Source organism: Garra rufa, chromosome 5, assembly GCF_049309525.1.
Source record: "Garra rufa chromosome 5, GarRuf1.0, whole genome shotgun sequence".
In the NCBI taxonomy this organism is placed as follows: Eukaryota; Metazoa; Chordata; class Actinopteri; order Cypriniformes; family Cyprinidae; genus Garra; species Garra rufa.
Window position 1 is genome coordinate 56,141,489 of NC_133365.1, and position 17,666 is coordinate 56,159,154.

The 17,666-nt window shown below is 34.0% G+C and overlaps 1 protein-coding gene across 1 annotated transcript in view; it reads left to right on the forward strand.

Moving 5' to 3' along the window:
* Positions 1 to 242: 242 nt before the first annotated feature.
* The window catches only part of mbd2 (methyl-CpG binding domain protein 2), a 51,128-nt gene continuing 33,704 nt past the window's right edge, over positions 243 to 17,666 (forward strand). The window contains exons 1-2 of the mRNA XM_073840697.1: positions 243 to 621; positions 14,036 to 14,195. Coding sequence (XP_073696798.1) covers positions 506 to 621; positions 14,036 to 14,195 — 276 coding nt within the window. The 5' untranslated portion in view covers positions 243 to 505. The remainder of the gene's footprint in view (positions 622 to 14,035; positions 14,196 to 17,666) is intronic.

Sequence of the window (17,666 nt, forward strand, 5' to 3'; positions counted from 1 at the left end):
CCTATTTATTCAGCTTAATAAATCTCAATTTCAAAAAAATGACCCTGAAGACTGGTTTTGTGGCCCAGGGTCACAAATGTTTTTGTGTATCTCCAGTGAATGACCTCTGGGGTCACATAAGAGCCCTGAAGTGTTGAAGTGTGCCGGATTACAGTAGGGGCGGGGCGTGCTTCTATCAGAGGGCGGGGCTTTTGGGTCAACGGAGGGGCGGGGCGGGGCGGGGCGTGCGGTTGCCAAGCGCTGGGTCACTCGTGTGGGAAGTGCTGAAATTTAACGCGTCACAGCCGCGTTACACACGGATCACACGCAGATTCTGATCGCTGAGGAGCTCGGGTAAACGATCGCGGCCCTTTGACGGCTTTAAGCCGAGAGCTAGTCCTTTAACGTTACTTGATAACTCAGCAGCTCAGCAACTACTCCACTAGCCCGTTAGCGAGCGTCCCTCACGCGCACACCTCTCAGGTCTCGGATATTAGGACTTCCGATCGCGCTGATCGATCAATCAATGATCATGGAGAGGAAGAGGACGGATTGTCCGGCGCTTCCACCCGGCTGGAAGAAGGAAGAAGTGATCCGGAAGTCCGGGCTGAGCGCTGGGAAGAGTGATGTGTATTATTACAGGTAAGTGTGTTTTTGTTTTCTCTGTGTTACTTTGTTTGTTTGAAGTGTGCCGCGCGTGGATGTGTTCAAGCGTTACATTGTATCCAGAAGAAGAGTTGAATTCGCGGGAGAGATACATTGTAACTCCTGCGCTGTGAGTGACGTCACTGCATTACAGTACGTACGTGTGTGTGTGTGTGTGTGTGTGTGTGTGTGTGTGTGTGTGTGTGTGTGTGTGTGTGTGTGATGAGTTTGAGCGTTTCCTCTGAGCTTCACCTGTTGAGTCCCGAGCTTTAAACGCTCATTGATCAGTATTTATGAATAAAGACATTCAGAATACACGTTTGAAGCAGTTAAAGTATATCATTTATAAGTAAGCAATCACTTACATAAATATGTTTAATTATTAATGTGAGTACAGTTATGTAGGCTGTGTGTGTTCTTATGTAAGGTGTGAGCGTAGTGTAAGACAGATGCGTTTTGGAAACAATATTGCCATTAAAAGTTACTTTTAGAAAAATTATAATGATAAAAGTATCATCAGTATCATTTCTATACATGCATACATACTTAAAGACAGCAAAAATGTGTACATATGTTTTACTATATTGACTCTGAATTTACTACACATTCAAATTCAGTTATTGATTCATGTAAACACTGTAAAAATAGATTTTTCAAAACTGTAAATAAAAAAATTATAGGTGTACATTTTACAAGAAACTACCATTTTACTCTTTCTACTTCAAAATGTAACTTTTCAGTGTGTTATTTGTTATTTTTTTTAAGTATTTGTGACATTTATTAGCAATGTCTGATTGAAAACTGTTTCAAAATAATCATTATCAGGGTTATTAGAATTAATATAGAGTACTACTTGTATAGAGAACCACTTTATATACTTAAATAACTTTGAATAAAAGAAATGTTGACCAAAATAGAACTATAAATAAATATATATATATAAATACAAATATTTTTCAATATTTTCTCACTTCAAATTCCTGTACTAAAATAATTAAAATTGCAAAATAAATAAATTTAAATTAAAACTATATTTACAAAAAAAAGTTTGAAAAAAAAATCTTACCAGGGTTATTAGAGTTAAACTAAAGCCAATTTTTAATAATCTCTCTAAATACTTAAATTAATTTAAATACAATAAATGTTAACTAAAATAAAACTAATATGTTAAAAAATTATTTAGCTCGTTGCCAAGGCTAAGTTTCTCGCTTCAAATTCATGTACTAAAATAATTGAAACTGACAAAAAAAAAAATATACTATTTTATAAAATAAAAATGTTAAAATGACTAATTAAAAACTATATTAAAAAAAGTTTCAAAACATTTCTTACCAGGGTTATTGGAGTTAAACTAAAGCCAATTTATTTTTCATCACTTTAAATTAAATGGCTTTAAATAACATAAATGTTAACAAAAATAAAACAAATATGTTACACATTTATTTCTGTAAAATTTCTGCCTTCAAATTTATGTACTAAAAAATTGAAACTGACAAAAAATAAATAAAATAAAACTACATTCAGCAATTTTTTTCCTTTAAAACTGATGTATTAAAATCATTTAAACTGACAAAAAATAAAATAAAAATAAATAATAAAACTATATTTAAAAAAATAGTTTCAAAATAATTCTTGGCAGGGTTATTGGAGTTAAACTAAAGCCAATTTTTTCTGTACTTTAAATTAAATGACTTTAAATAAAATACACGATAACTAAAATAAAACAAATATGTTACAAATTGATTTCAGCAAAATTGTCTGACTTCAAATTTATGTACAAAAAAATCTAAACCAAATTTTAAATAAATGAAATTAAGAAAATGGCAAAAACACAAAACAAAATGACTAAAACTTTTAAATAAAATTTTAAATATAGCATTTAAAAATAAAAATAAATTCACAACAATTATAAAACACTGTTAAAGTATCTCCGTGACACTTACTAAATCCTGCACAGTTTTATTTTGAAGTGAAAAGTGTCTGGTTGGTCAAATATGATCCGATATATGAGCTGTTATTTCTCTTTCTCGCCAGTGAAAGAGAAGGCCGAGTGTTGTTCCTGTTTGAACACGCTGAGGCCGTGACCTTGATACGTGAATGATTCAGTCGAGTTAAAATAAGTAAGAGACTTTATTAGAGCTGCATGAACTGCTCATGTGTCTGAGATAATGGCCTGGATATATAACAGTTATCATATCAATCAGATCCTCAGAGTTGTCTGTGGTTGAGGAAGGTGATCTTGCAGGAACTGACGTGGTTAGTTTAGGCTCAGATGGCGTCTTTCTATGAGTTCATATATGTTCAGTTGTGGTTTTGAGCTGGTCTCAGTCTCTTATGGACGTCAGTGTTTGTCTGATGTGCGTTTTGTGCAAAAGTGGTGCAGTCTGGTCGGCTTCAGTCAGAGCACTCTTCATCTGTTTATTTGGAAAGCCACATTTCCAGTGGACCTGGTTTATAAAATGAGTGATTTTGAAGAAGACGTACTTGCATTTCTGTCTACGGTGGCGGTTTTTGGCTGACATTATGCTGAAAGGCAAAGTCTGAGTGGCTGATGTTGTTTTGGAGCCGTACTGAACTCGCTCAAAATGAAAACCGAGTTTCACTTCTCAAAACCCTCATGCCAATCATCTTTGTTTTATATATCTGACGTGATTATGTTTTTTAAAGAAGTCTCTAATGCTCATAAAGGCTGCATTTATTTGATCAAAAATACAGGAAAAAACAGTAAAATTGCAAAATGTTATTTCAATATAAAATAATGTTTTTTTTTATTTTAATACACTTTCAAATATAATTTATTTCTGTGATGCAAAGCTGAATTTTCATCAGCTGTCACTCCAGTCTTCAGTGTCACATGATCCTTTAGAAATCATTCTAATATACTGATTTATTATTAGAATTATACATTTTTTTGTAACCTGTGATTCTTTATTTTCAGGATTCTTTGATGAATAAAAAGTTAAAATAACAGCATTTATTCAAAATAGAAATCTTTTCTAACAATGTATGTCTATGCTATCACTTTTTATTAATTTAATGCGTCCTATCCTGACTGATAGCAACCCATTCTTTCATAATCACTTCTTGGAGTTTGTCAGAATTAGTGGGTTTTTGTTTGTCCACCCGCCTCTTGAGGATTTTGGTCCCCGAGCCACTTAGTTATCACTTTTGCCTTATGGCACGGTGCTCCATGGTGCTGGAAAATGCATTGTTCTTCACCAAACTGTTGTTGGATTGTTGGAAGAAGTTGCTGTTGGAGGGTGTTTTGGTACCATTCTTTATTCATGGCTGTGTTTTTAGGCAAAATTGTGAGTGAGCCCACTCCCTTGGATGAGAAGCAACCCCACACATGAATGGTCTCAGGATGCTTTACTGTTGGCATGACACAGGACTGATGGTAGAGCTCACCTTTTCTTCTCCGGACAAGCCTTTTTCCAGATGCCCCAAACAATCGGAAAGAGGCTTCATCTGAGAATATGACTTTGCCCCAGTCCTCAGCAGTCCATTCGCCATACTTTCTGCAGAAGATCAATCTGTCCCTGATGTTTTTTTTGGAGAGAAGTGGCTTCTTTTCTGCCCTTCTTGACACCAGGCCATCTTCCGAAAGTCTTGTCCTCACTGTGCGTCAGATGCGCTCACACCTGCCTGCTGCCATTCCTGAGCAAGCTCTGCACTGGTGGCACTCCGATCCCGCAGCTCAATCCTCTTTAGGAGACCATCCTGGCGCTTGCTGGACTTTCTTGGACGCCCTGAAGCCTTCTTAACAATGCAGTGGAAAGTTTTTTTGGGGATTAAGTTCATTATCATGGCAAAGAAGGACTATGCAATTCATCTGATCACTCTTCATAACATTCTGGAGTATATGCAAATTGCTATTATAAAAACTTAAGCAGCAACTTTTCCAATTTCCAATATTTATGTAATTGTCAAAACTTTTGGCCACGACTGTATATGTATATGTATATGTACATGAGGGTATGTGGTGTGTAGTAGCAGTGTGATGAAGGTCTAGAAGCAGATGAGACTGTGGTGCTCAGATTACTGTGGGTGTCTGATTACAGCTCAGACATCATCAAACACACCACGCTGTGACTCAAACTCAAACCCTCTTCTTCAGTTCATCTGGAGAGATTCTCGTGTGTGTTTTTAGCCGAGTGCCATGAAGCCGCTGTGTTTCTCGCTGTACTTCACGCTCCGTGGGGGAAGTGTGTCTGTGTGTGTTTGTGTGTGTGTGTGTGTGTGTGTGTGTGTGTGTGTATAAGGTGTCATGATGGCAGAGGAAGGCCTGTAAACTGATCTGCCATCAGTATGTATCCACCGTCCTCAAGCGTTAGACGCGTCTGTGGCGTCTCAAGACATCTGAGAGACATCACTTCCTGTTATCTTCAGATTAAGTGCATGTGGAACCCAGTGAGTCAGTTGCAGTGAATGGGTGCTGTCAGAATGAGCGTCCAAACAGCTGATAAAAACATCACAGTAATTCACTCCAGTCCATCAGTTCACATCTTGACAAGACAAAAGCTCAAACAAATGCATCAAGACCTTTTTAACTGTTGTAAAAAAAAAATTTCAGTTAATTTTACATTATTATTTTTAAAGTTATTTATTTAATATTTAAATTTTATTTGTTTATTTATAAATGTGACCCTAGTAGCACAGGTATATTTGTAGCAATAGCCAAAAATACATTGTATGGGTCAAAATTATAGATTTTTTTTTTTAATTTATGTCAAAAATCATTGGGATATTACGATCATGTTCCATGAAGATATTTTGTAAATTTCCTACTGTAAATATAACGAAACTTAATTTTTATTGGAAAAATTTTAATAATTTATGAAATTGTTAAATTTGGAATAAATTGTTGTTAAATAGTTTACTTTATGATAACAATATATACAAATTTGGACACAGTCTTAATTAAATTATTATTTTATAAGCATGTTGTTAGCATTTTTACAGTAATATTGTGTTCCACTGAATGACAATGTAACATTATTACAACCAAATTTGGACATTTTATTCTCCAAAACTATTTTTATTACTTCTTCTTTAAGAGCTGTGTCTGTATAGCTTTCTTTTATTTTATTTAAGTTTTGGTTATAAAGTACATCAAGTTAAACTACAATAAAATGATAAATTTAGTTTTGAAAACTAATTTAAATAAAATATAATTTGTTCATTTAATTTAGCATTTATTTAGTTTCAAGTAACGCAAATGTTTTAATGGATTTACGTTATATAGAGTTAGTTAGTTAGTGAACTATAATAACCACGGTTTCACAATAAAATGTACAATATTTTCTTACAACCATATAAAAATAATAATTATACAAGCTTTTTCAGTTTAAGATTCTCAATTCTAAAATTGTAAATTTAAAATTTTACAAGAAAATACTATTTCAAATTTTTGTGTTTTTACACTGCAAAAAATATTTTCTTCTCTTATTTTCTAGTATAAATATCTAAAAACTCTTCAGTCAAGATGAAGTTACTTTACAAGTAAAATGACTTCAGATGTGTCTTGTTTTCTGAAACAAATATCAAAGGTTTGTTAGTTTTTGCTTAAAACAAGCTAAAATATCTACCAATGGGGTAATTATCTTAATTCAAAGGCTAAACAAGATCATTTTTTTTGCCCCATTGGCAGATATTTTAGCTTGTCTTTGGCAAAAACTAACAAACTTTTGATATTTGTTTCAGAAAACAAGACATAATATCTTAAATGATTTTACTTGTCAAGTAAATGATTCTTGATTCAAGAACGTTTAGATATTTATACTAGAAAACAGGACAAAAATGTAAGAAAATAATTTTTTGCAGTGTACCTGCTGTTTCTTAATTATTATTTGTGAAAATTACTTGGCAAAAGCAATTACTGAGTAAAAATAGTTTCAAAGCCTTTTTTCAGAGCAGGAAAAGTCTTTTAAAAACATTGATTAATGAAATATCGGAATAAAATCATTAGGATATTAATTAAAGATCATGTTCCATGAACATATTTAGTCAATTTCCTACCATAAATATATGAAAGCTTAAATTTCTATTAGTAATATGCATTGCTAAGAACTTCATTTGCACAACTTTAAATGTGATTTTCTCAATTTTTAGATTTTTTTGCACCATGAGATTGGATATTTTCAAGTAGTTGTATCTCAAACCAAATATTGTCCTATCCTAACAAGCCATACATCAATGGAAAGCTGATTTATTGATGTATAAATCTACAATTTAGGGTTAGGGTTAGGGTTAGGGTTCAGGGTTGTACAATTAATTGTTGTTAAGTTATTTAGAAATAATGAATATAAATAAATGTGTTACATTCTGTGTCAAAACGTGCATTTGCAGTGTAAAAATCTAGTTATTTGACTAGGCAAGAGGTTGAAGGGCAATAAAGAAAACACTAATACATAAACAACTACTGTAAAAAATTATAATTAATTTTTTATCAATAATCATTTATAATTATAAAAAAAGTACAAATAGTGTTTTTACAGTATTAATATTTATGAATTAATAGAAGCAATTATTGTAAAATTGTCATTTTATTTTTTACAGTTATTATTTGTGTCTAGATAAGACTAGATATGAGGTCAAAACTCAATAAAGAAAAGTCCAATACATAATATACACAAAGAACAACTGTAAAAAAAATCCTTAATATTTATTAATATAATAAATAAATAAAATCTTTTCTACAGTATTTATTTATAATATTTTTCATTATTGCAAACAACAAATGAAACACCCATTTGCAGTCTAAAAATAATAATATTTAATATTTATTAATAAAATAAATAAAAAAATCTTTTTTACAGTATTTATTTATAATATGTTTCATTATTGCAAACAACAAATGAAACACCCATTTGCAGTCTAAAAATAATAATATGTAATATTTATTAATAAAAAAAATAAAAAAATCTTTTTTACAGTATTTATTTGTAATATTTTGCATTACTGCAAACAACAAATGAAACACCTATTTGCAGTCTAAAAATAATAATATTTAATATTTATTAATAAAAAAAATAAAAAAATCTTTTCTACAGTATTTATTTGTAATATTTTGCATTACTGCAAACAACAAATGAAACACCTATTTGCAGTCTAAAAATAATAATATTTAATATTTATTAATAAAAAAAATAAAAAAATCTTTTCTACAGTATTTATTTGTAATATTTTGCATTACTGCAAACAACAAATGAAACACCTATTTGCAGTCTAAAAATAATAATATTTAATATTTATTAATAAAATAAATAATAAATCTTTTCTACAGTATTTATTCATAATATTTTTCATTATTGCAAACAACGAATGAAACACCCATTTGCAGTCTAAAAATAATATTTAATATTTATTAATAAAATAAATAATAAATCTTTTCTACAGTATTTAATCATAATATTTTTCATTATTGCAAACAACGAATGAAACACCCATTTGCAGTCTAAAAATAATAATCCTTAATATTTATTAATAAATAAAAAATCGTTTTTACAGTATTTATTTGTAACAATATTTTTCATTTTTGCAAATACCGAATGAAATGTGTGCACGTCTCCACGTGTAGAGAAGAAATCTGTAATAAAGTAATAAATAAAAAATGTTTTATTTGATTGCAATCACTGCAACACTTTCAGCAGCGGTTCCTCTTCACGTTTCGTCTGTAACGTCTACAAAACAAGTGCGGTTTTGTCCGAGTCGGCACATTTCTGTCTCCAAACTCACAATCCCAACCCGGCCGCATGGAAACGCGCCAAAATTCACCTCACGACCTTTGAACCTGACGTAAACAAACCTGCATTCGCTGCCTTGCTTTGGATCGTCGTTGTGAATCTGCATGCATGGCGTGCAAACCTGCGGTAACGCTCTCATTTGCTCCTTCTCACCATGAAGAGGACGAGAACATGAGGAAACACTCCACCACAGGCAGCTCAGATAAAAATACACTTTCTGGCTCTGTAGCGAATACTAAAGACTATCGCTGGTGAGATGATTATCAGGCTCTGCAGACACATCAGACATTAGATGTGACAAATAAAAATACAACATTAGATGTGACAAATATAGGAATATGATAGAGGTAGCAGAACTACTCAAGGAGAACAAAAGTGAACACTGACAGCGATGTGCTGAGAATCTGCAGAAAATCTGTCAACAGCAGAGATGGAGCCGCAAACACTATATGAGTCAGAGATGAGTCAAAACTGAGCGCAGGGCTGGGCCTATCTGGCTTTAACACGCTCTGAGACACAGTTTGCAAACCGCAGCCGGACGGAGAGCGGCTGAAAGCTGATATGAGCCGAGGCCGCGACGCAGAGACGCAGAGACACAGAGACACGAGAGACAAGAGACGCTCCAGCAGGGCGTTTCCACTCACCGTCACACAGACGAGACGCCAGCCAGATCCACGGGACCAACGCATGGACGCATGCAGTAGCGTTACACGATTATGACAACAATTGTTGATTATTCCCTTGAAATTGTAATTGCAATTAATAAAAAACCTAGCTGAAAACACTCTTCCTGAAATCAGGATGACGTCGGTGAGCTTCGGCTGTGTGCATACTTACTTCCGGTCTTTGCTGCGCTGGCGTTTACTGTATGGGGAAACCTGGCTAGATAGATATAAATAATGTTTTTTTAAAATAAATAGCAAATAGAAAACATCCTCCTTATATTATTGCACACCTCTGTGTGGAAATTCATCCAGATACAACGCAGAGATTGCTTCATTCTTTCTTCTGCTGATTATGCGGCTGCGGCAGATGTTTGGAACTGCTTGCAACTAAATAATTTAAAAAAATTATATATTATTTTTACAGTATTCATTTGTAATAATATCTTGAAGTAATGCAAATAATTATAAAAAAAATGTTTTGTGAAAAAAAAAAAAATGTCTTTTATTAATTACAGTTATTTGTGTTATTTGTATTAGTCCACTTCTGTGGCTGTACCTTATTTGCAATGAAAAAAAAAATATATATATATATTTATATATATATATTTATTTATTTGGCTAGGTAAGAGGTCAAAGGTCACTAATAAAATAAAAAAACTAATATATGCACATACACTCAAAAAATTATAAATGTTAATGATTAAAGAAAACAGCATTAAATACTTAGATTTTTTTTTACAATTATTATCTGTTATAATTATTATTATTTGATATATATTATAGTTTAATTAGTGAACTTTTTGCAACTAAATAATTTTAAAATATTATTTTTTACAGTATTCATTTGTAATAATATCTTTAATTAAAATAATTATTGAAAAATTGTTACTTTTATTATTTACAGTTATTTGTGTTATTTGTATTATTTCACTTCTGTGTCTGTACCTTATTTGCAATGACAAAAAAAAAAAGAAAAAAAAAAAAGATATATATATAAATATATAAATAAATATTTATTTATTTGGCTAGGTAAGAGGTCAAAGGTCACTAATAAAATAAAAAAACTAATGTATGCACATAAATACACTCAAAAAAATTATTAATGTTAATGACTATTAATAGTATTAAAGATTTAATTAGTGACCTCTGACTTTTTACCTGTCGTGACAAAATGTAATTATTAAAATAAATATAAATCTGGGTTGAAAACACTGCCTCTTCTATACACTGCAAAAAAATGATTTTCTTACTTAGTATTTTTGTCTTGTTTTCTAGTATAAATATCTAAAAATTCTAGAATCAAGATGAATTTACTTGACAAGTAAAACGACTTAATATATTAAGATTTGTTTTCTAAAAAAGTTATCCAAAATTTATTAGTTTTTCCTTAAAACAACAAAAATATCTGCCAATGGGGAAAGAAAAAAAAATCTCGTTTAGCTTTTGAATTAAGATTATTTTCCTTACCCCATTGGCAGGTACTTTTTAACAAAAATCTGATATATTTTTTAATCATTTTTTAAGAGTTAATATTTTAAATGACTTTACTTGTCAAATAAATGCATCTTGATTCAAGAATGTTGCAATATTTATACTAGAAACAAGACAAAAATACTAAGTAAGACAATCATTTTGTGCGGTGTATAATCAAGGTCAGCTATAATATCTGAATCGCTGTGATTTCAGATTTTCGAATTCCTTGCCCATATTTATAGTTCTTAGTAATTGTAATAGTTTGACACTGTATTGTCAAAACTCGTGAAAAGTCTTCATGGAATACATAAGCATCACTTTTACGCTGAAAACTCACATTAAATGTAAATTTCACACGTTTGCTCTGTAGGAAACACTCCGAGGATTTTACTACAGTTTTCCATCCGCGTAAAAACCGAAGTGCTTCGGCCGCCGCTCTAAAGAATGAAGCTCTCGAACGCGTGCAGCTGTGCCAGAGTTTATTGGGAATGACTCAGAAACAGTTCACAGTTAGCAACACTAACAGGAAGTCGCCTCTCGGCTTGATGCCTGTTTGCGCTCGAGTGAGAAACAATGAAACTAATGAAGCTCCATTAGCGCAGAGAACATCGTCCAGAGAGACGTCAGCGGAAAAACAGGTCGGCGGAGGTGTGGGATGAAGACGACTAATCCCAGAAGCCTTCGCTTTAATCAGGATGACCTTTGACCTCTGAATAAACGCCTTTATGTGGTGCGACAAAACCTCCTCCACCCGAATCTACAGCCTCTTACGGTGTGGACTTTTTCACTGGTGGAAGCGTTATTATAGATTCTTTTAGACTTGAAAAGGTCTTAATGCTGGATTTGTTTGAGCTTTTGTCTTGTCAAGATGTTAACTGATGGACTGGAGTGGTTTTGTGTTTTTTTGTGATGTTTTTATCAGCTGTTTGGACTGTCATTCTGACGGCACCCATTCACTGATGTGATAGAACACACGTTTCTATAAGTCTGATGAAGGAACAAACAGCGTGTGACGAACCTGTTAAGAAACACTTATTGATCAATATTTATGAATAAAGACACTCGGAATACACATTTGAGCCAGTTATTGTTCATAATTTATAAGTAAACGATCACTTACATAAATATGTTCAATTATTAATATGGGTCTTTAAGATGTCCAAAAGAAATGTACAAAAGTGATCTTATTTCCATAGAAAGCACATTAAATGTAAGTAAAGTGCCTACCTTTAAGGTTTCAAATCAGTTTTGAGAATAAAATGTCAAAATTTGGCTCAAAATAATGTTACATTGTTATTCTGTGTAACACAATATTTATGTCAAAATTCAAACAACATGTTTATTCTGACTTGCACATATTAAAATACATAAAAGAGTAAGGGAGCATATTACGTTGTATTGTGTTTTAAATGAGTAAAACAATTCTTACTGAGAAATGGGCAAAACCTAGGATAGTGGCACATTTTAAAAATGTAGAATTACAACGAATTAGTATTTGGGCTGAAAGTAATTCACTTTCTTTTAATGTGCCATAATAGATTTTTGTTGTAAACGTGCCTGACAAGATTGTTACACTAAATGACAGTTTAGTGGGTGTCTTCTGTAAATTAGGGAAAAATGTATGATATTTATTTTTCGCTCAGAAAAACCAAAACAAAAATGCTTTTAAATGAAATTGAAAACTTTTTAATATTTTTTATTTTTATTTTTTTTGGAAAAACAACAACAATTTAAAGCAGTATTTTATTTATATATATATATATATATAATTTTTTTTTTTTTTTTTTTTTTTTTTTGGCTGATTTTATTTGTTGTTTTATGCTTAACAAAGAGTTGTGTAGAGAAGGAGTTGTGTGGAGTTCGGGAATTGCGTAGAGTTGCGTAGAGTTGCATGGAATTGTGTGGAGATACAAAGAGTTGTGTAGAGGTGTATGGAGAAGCAAAGAGTTGTGTAAAGTTTTGTAGACTTGTGTAGAGATGCATAGAGATGTGGAATTGCGTGGAGATACTAGAAGGTGTATAGAGTTGTGTGAAGAAGCAAAGAGTTTTGTAAAGTTTTGTGGACTTGTGTAGAGTTGTGTAGAGATGTGGAATTGCATGGAGATACAAAAAATTGTGTAGAGTTGTGTGAAGAAGCAAAGAGTTAGTTGTGTAGAGATGTGGAATTGCATGGAGATACAAAGAGTTGTGTAGTGATTTTATTTGTTGTTTTATGCTTAACCCCTTTTTTGTCTTTGACCCATATATATGTATATATACTATACATGTATATGTGTGTGTGTGTGTGTGTGTGTGTGTGTGTGTGTGTGTGTGTGTGTGTGTAATAGTACAGTATGTTAGTGATACTAAAAAAAATTGATTGAAACATGGATTTTCTGTGAAGCTGCTGTAAATAGCGCTGTACAAATAAAACTTGAATTGAAATTTGAATTATTATTGTTATTTAAATTTCTCCTAACTGTGAAAATAGCCTTTCTGCTGGCGATATGGCGTTACATAATGACTGAATAAGTCCGTGCAGACGTGTCACTGCGGGTTAACTAGTCCTGTTGAAGTCTGGTTTGCTGCGGTCAGTCCAAGGGTCAGCGCTTGTAGACCGGAGGTTTATCTGAGCAGATTAGCGCTTTAGACTCAAGCTGGAAAAAGGTTAAAAAAAAAACATGAAACGATGTTCACAACACACTGCACTTCTGTAATATGACTGGTTCTCCAAGAAACTGCAGGATGGGACTTGATCTGATATGATGAATTGAATGGATGGTGAAAATGTGTCTGTATGATTAAAGCTGGTTAAAAAAGTATGAGGGATTGATGAGGTCAGCTGGTGCCTGTTTTGTTTTTAATGTTTGTAATAATGTAAACAGAATAATCATTTACAGATCATTTATTAATATCATGAACATGCATTGAGATACTAAAGAACCAGTTCTGATTTCATGTGAAAAGCAGATCTGTGTGTTTTTATTCCTCTTCTTCAGCAGCTGTGAGGCGCGCAGGTGTTATAGCATCCAAATCTGAGCTTTTAATAGTATCACTGCTGAAAGTTTAGAGTTAGTAGAATTTAATTGATCAGATGTGACAGTAAAGAAATTTGTAGTGTTACAAAATAATCAATGCTGTTCTTTTAAACTTTCAATTCGTCTGTGAATCCTGAAAAATAAAGTGCATTAATGTTTCCATCTGTTTTTAACATTGATAAGAATCAGAAATGTTTATTGAACAGCAAATCAGCATATTAGAATGATTTCTGAAGCATCATGTGACACTGAAGACTGAAGTCATGATGCTGAAAATTCAGTTTTGGTCACAGGAATAAATGACGGTTTAACAAATATTCACATAGAAAACAATATTTTAAATGATAAAAATACTTAATTTTATGTTGTTAAAAATGTGATTTTATGATCAAATAAATGCAGCCTTTGTGAGCAGAAGACACTTAGTTCTCTCTTCGCCGTAATCATGTTCAGTCTGAAGTTAGAAGAGATTTTTAAGAATAAGTGAGTTAATGTTGATGTTTTTCTCAAGTCCCACAGGAAAGAAGTTCCGCAGTAAACCGCAGTTATCCCGCTACCTCGGCAACTCTGTGGATTTGGGATGTTTCGACTTCCGAACGGGCAAAATGATGCCCAGCAAGATACAGAAGAACAAGCAGAGACTACGCAGCGACAACCTCAGCCTGAGCAAGGTAATGAACAAAATACACATCTCGCGGGTCATTTTAGATGTTCGTTGGGTTTGGAGTCCTTATGTGATGTTATTTTGTTGTCTTTTCTCATTTTCTCCAGTGAAATTGATTGGTGATTTTATTCATCTTTGGAACACAGATGAAACATTGAAATAATCAAATCTGAGAGATTTCTGTCCCTCCATTGAAAATCTGTTCAAACAAAACTCTGATGCTTCAAAATGTTTGCAAAGAGATCAAAAATAAATCAATATGAATTGAGCCGTTTAATTCAAGTCCTCTGAAGAGACATGATTGCTTTATATGATGGATGGATAACATTCAGGCTTTTATTCAAATATAAACACTGATCAACAAACGTGAACAAAAGCTCAAGACATGTGACAGTAGAATGAACCTCACTGGTTCTCGTGCTTCATACAAACTTGCTGGAGCTTTCGTGAGAGGATTTGAATGCTGTAAACATTGTTAGCTCATCAGTGTTTATATGCAAGTAAAAGCCTAAATTAAGGGTCTTTTTAGTAGTTTTGGGTGAACACACTTTAATTGAGTTGTGTAGAAATGCATGGAGATGCGTGAACTTGGGAAGAGTTGTGTGGAAATGCAAAGAGTTGTGTGGACTTGTGTAGAGTTGTGGAATTGCATGGAGTTGTGTGGATTTGTGTGGAGATGCATGGAGAGTTGTGTAAAGTTGTAGAATTGCATGGAGATACAAAGAGTTGTGTAGAGTTGCATAGAGTTGCGTGGAGATGCGAAGAGTTGTGTAAAGTTGTAGAATTGCATGGAGATACAAAGAGTTGTGTAGAGTTGCATAGAGTTGCGTGGAGATGCGAAGAGTTGTGTAAAGTTGTAGAATTGCATGGAGATACAAAGAGTTGTGTAGAGTTGCATAGAGTTGCGTGGAGATGCGAAGAGTTGTGTAAAGTTGTAGAATTGCATGGAGATACAAAGAGTTGTGTAGAGTTGCATAGAGTTGCGTGGAGATGCGAAGAGTTGTGTAAAGTTGTAGAATTGCATGGAGATACAAAGAGTTGTGTAGAGTTGCATAGAGTTGCGTGGAGATGCGAAGAGTTGTGTAAAGTTGTAGAATTGCATGGAGATACAAAGAGTTGTGTAGAGTTGCGTGGAGATGCAAAGAGTTGTTTGAAGTTGTAGAATTGCATGGAGATACAAAGAGTTGCATAGAGTTGCGTGGAGATGCAAAGAGTTGTGTAGAGTTGCGTGGAGATGCAAAGAGTTGTTTGAAGTTGTAGAATTGCATGGAGATACAAAGAGTTGTGTAGAGTTGCATAGAGTTGCGTGGAGATGCGAAGAGTTGTGTAAAGTTGTAGAATTGCATGGAGATACAAAGAGTTGTGTAGAGTTGCGTGGAGATGCAAAGAGTTGTTTGAAGTTGTAGAATTGCATGGAGATACAAAGAGTTGCATAGAGTTGCGTGGAGATGCAAAGAGTTGTGTAGAGTTGCGTGGAGATGCAAAGAGTTGTTTGAAGTTGTAGAATTGCATGGAGATACAAAGAGTTGTGTAGAGTTGCGTGGAGATGCAAAGAGTTGTTTGAAGTTGTAGAATTGCATGGAGATACAAAGAGTTGCATAGAGTTGCGTGGAGATGCAAAGAGTTGTGTAGAGTTGCGTGGAGATGCAAAGAGTTGTTTGAAGTTGTAGAATTGCATGGAGATACAAAGAGTTGCATAGAGTTGCGTGGAGATGCAAAGAGTTGTGTAGAGTTGCGTGGAGATGCAAAGAGTTGTTTGAAGTTGTAGAATTGCATGGAGATACAAAGAGTTGTGTAGAGTTGCGTGGAGATGCAAAGAGTTGTGTAGAGTTGCGTGGAGATGCAAAGAGTTGTTTGAAGTTGTAGAATTGCATGGAGATACAAAGAGTTGTGCAGAGTTGCGTGGAGATGCAAAGAGTTGTGTAGAGTTGCGTGGAGATGCAAAGAGTTGTTTGAAGTTGTAGAATTGCATGGAGATACAAAGAGTTGTGTAGAGTTGCGTGGAGATGCAAAGAGTTGTGTAGAGTTGCGTGGAGATGCAAAGAGTTGTTTGAAGTTGTAGAATTGCATGGAGATACAAAGAGTTGTGTAGAGTTGCATGGAGATGTGAAGAGATGCAAAGAGTTGTGTGGACTTTTGTAGAGTTGTGGAATTGCGTAGAGATGCATGGAGTTGCATAGAGTTTTATGGAGATGTGAAGAGTTGTGTGGAGTTGTAGAATTGCATGGAGATACAAAGAGTTGCATAGAGTTGCGTGGAGATGCAAAGAGTTGCATAGAGTTGCGTGGAGATGCAAAGAGTTGTGTAGAGTTGCGTGGAGATGCGAAGAGTTGTGTAAAGTTGTAGAATTGCATGGAGATACAAAGAGTTGTGTAGAGTTGCATGGAGATGTGAAGAGATGCAAAGAGTTGTGTGGACTTTTGTAGAGTTGTGGAATTGCGTAGAGATGCATGGAGTTGCATAGAGTTTTATGGAGATGCAAAGAGTTGTTTGAAGTTGTAGAATTGCATGGAGATACAAAGAGTTGCATAGAGTTGCGTGGAGATGCAAAGAGTTGTGTAGAGTTGCGTGGAGATGCAAAGAGTTGTTTGAAGTTGTAGAATTGCATGGAGATACAAAGAGTTGTGTAGAGTTGCGTGGAGATGCAAAGAGTTGTGTAGAGTTGCGTGGAGATGCAAAGAGTTGTGTAGAGTTGCGTGGAGATGCAAAGAGTTGTTTGAAGTTGTAGAATTGCATGGAGATACAAAGAGTTGTGTAGAGTTGCGTGGAGATACAAAGAGTTGTGTAGAGTTGCGTGGAGATGCAAAGAGTTGTGTAGAGTTGCGTGGAGATGCAAAGAGTTGTTTGAAGTTGTAGAATTGCATGGAGATACAAAGAGTTGTGTAGAGTTGCGTGGAGATGCAAAGAGTTGTGTAGAGTTGCGTGGAGATGCAAAGAGTTGTTTGAAGTTGTAGAATTGCATGGAGATACAAAGAGTTGCATAGAGTTGCGTGGAGATGCAAAGAGTTGTGTAGAGTTGCGTGGAGATGCGAAGAGTTGTGTAAAGTTGTAGAATTGCATGGAGATACAAAGAGTTGTGTAGAGTTGCATGGAGATGTGAAGAGATGCAAAGAGTTGTGTGGACTTTTGTAGAGTTGTGGAATTGCGTAGAGATGCATGGAGTTGCATAGAGTTTTATGGAGATGTGAAGAGTTGTGTGGAGTTGTTTGGAGATGTGTAAAGATGTGTGGAGATTTGTAGAGATGCAAAGAGTTTTGTGGACTTGTGCAGAGTTGTGAAATTGTGTGGAGATGTGTAGAGTTGTGGGGAGATACAAGGTGTTGTGTGGACTTGTGTAAAGTTCTGGAATTGCGTGGAGATGCATGGAGTTGCATAGAGTTTTGTGGAGATGCAAAGAGTTGTGTAGAGTTGTGGAATTGTGTGGAGATGCGTACATATGCAAAGAGTTGTGTGAAGATGTGTGGAGATGTGTGGAGAT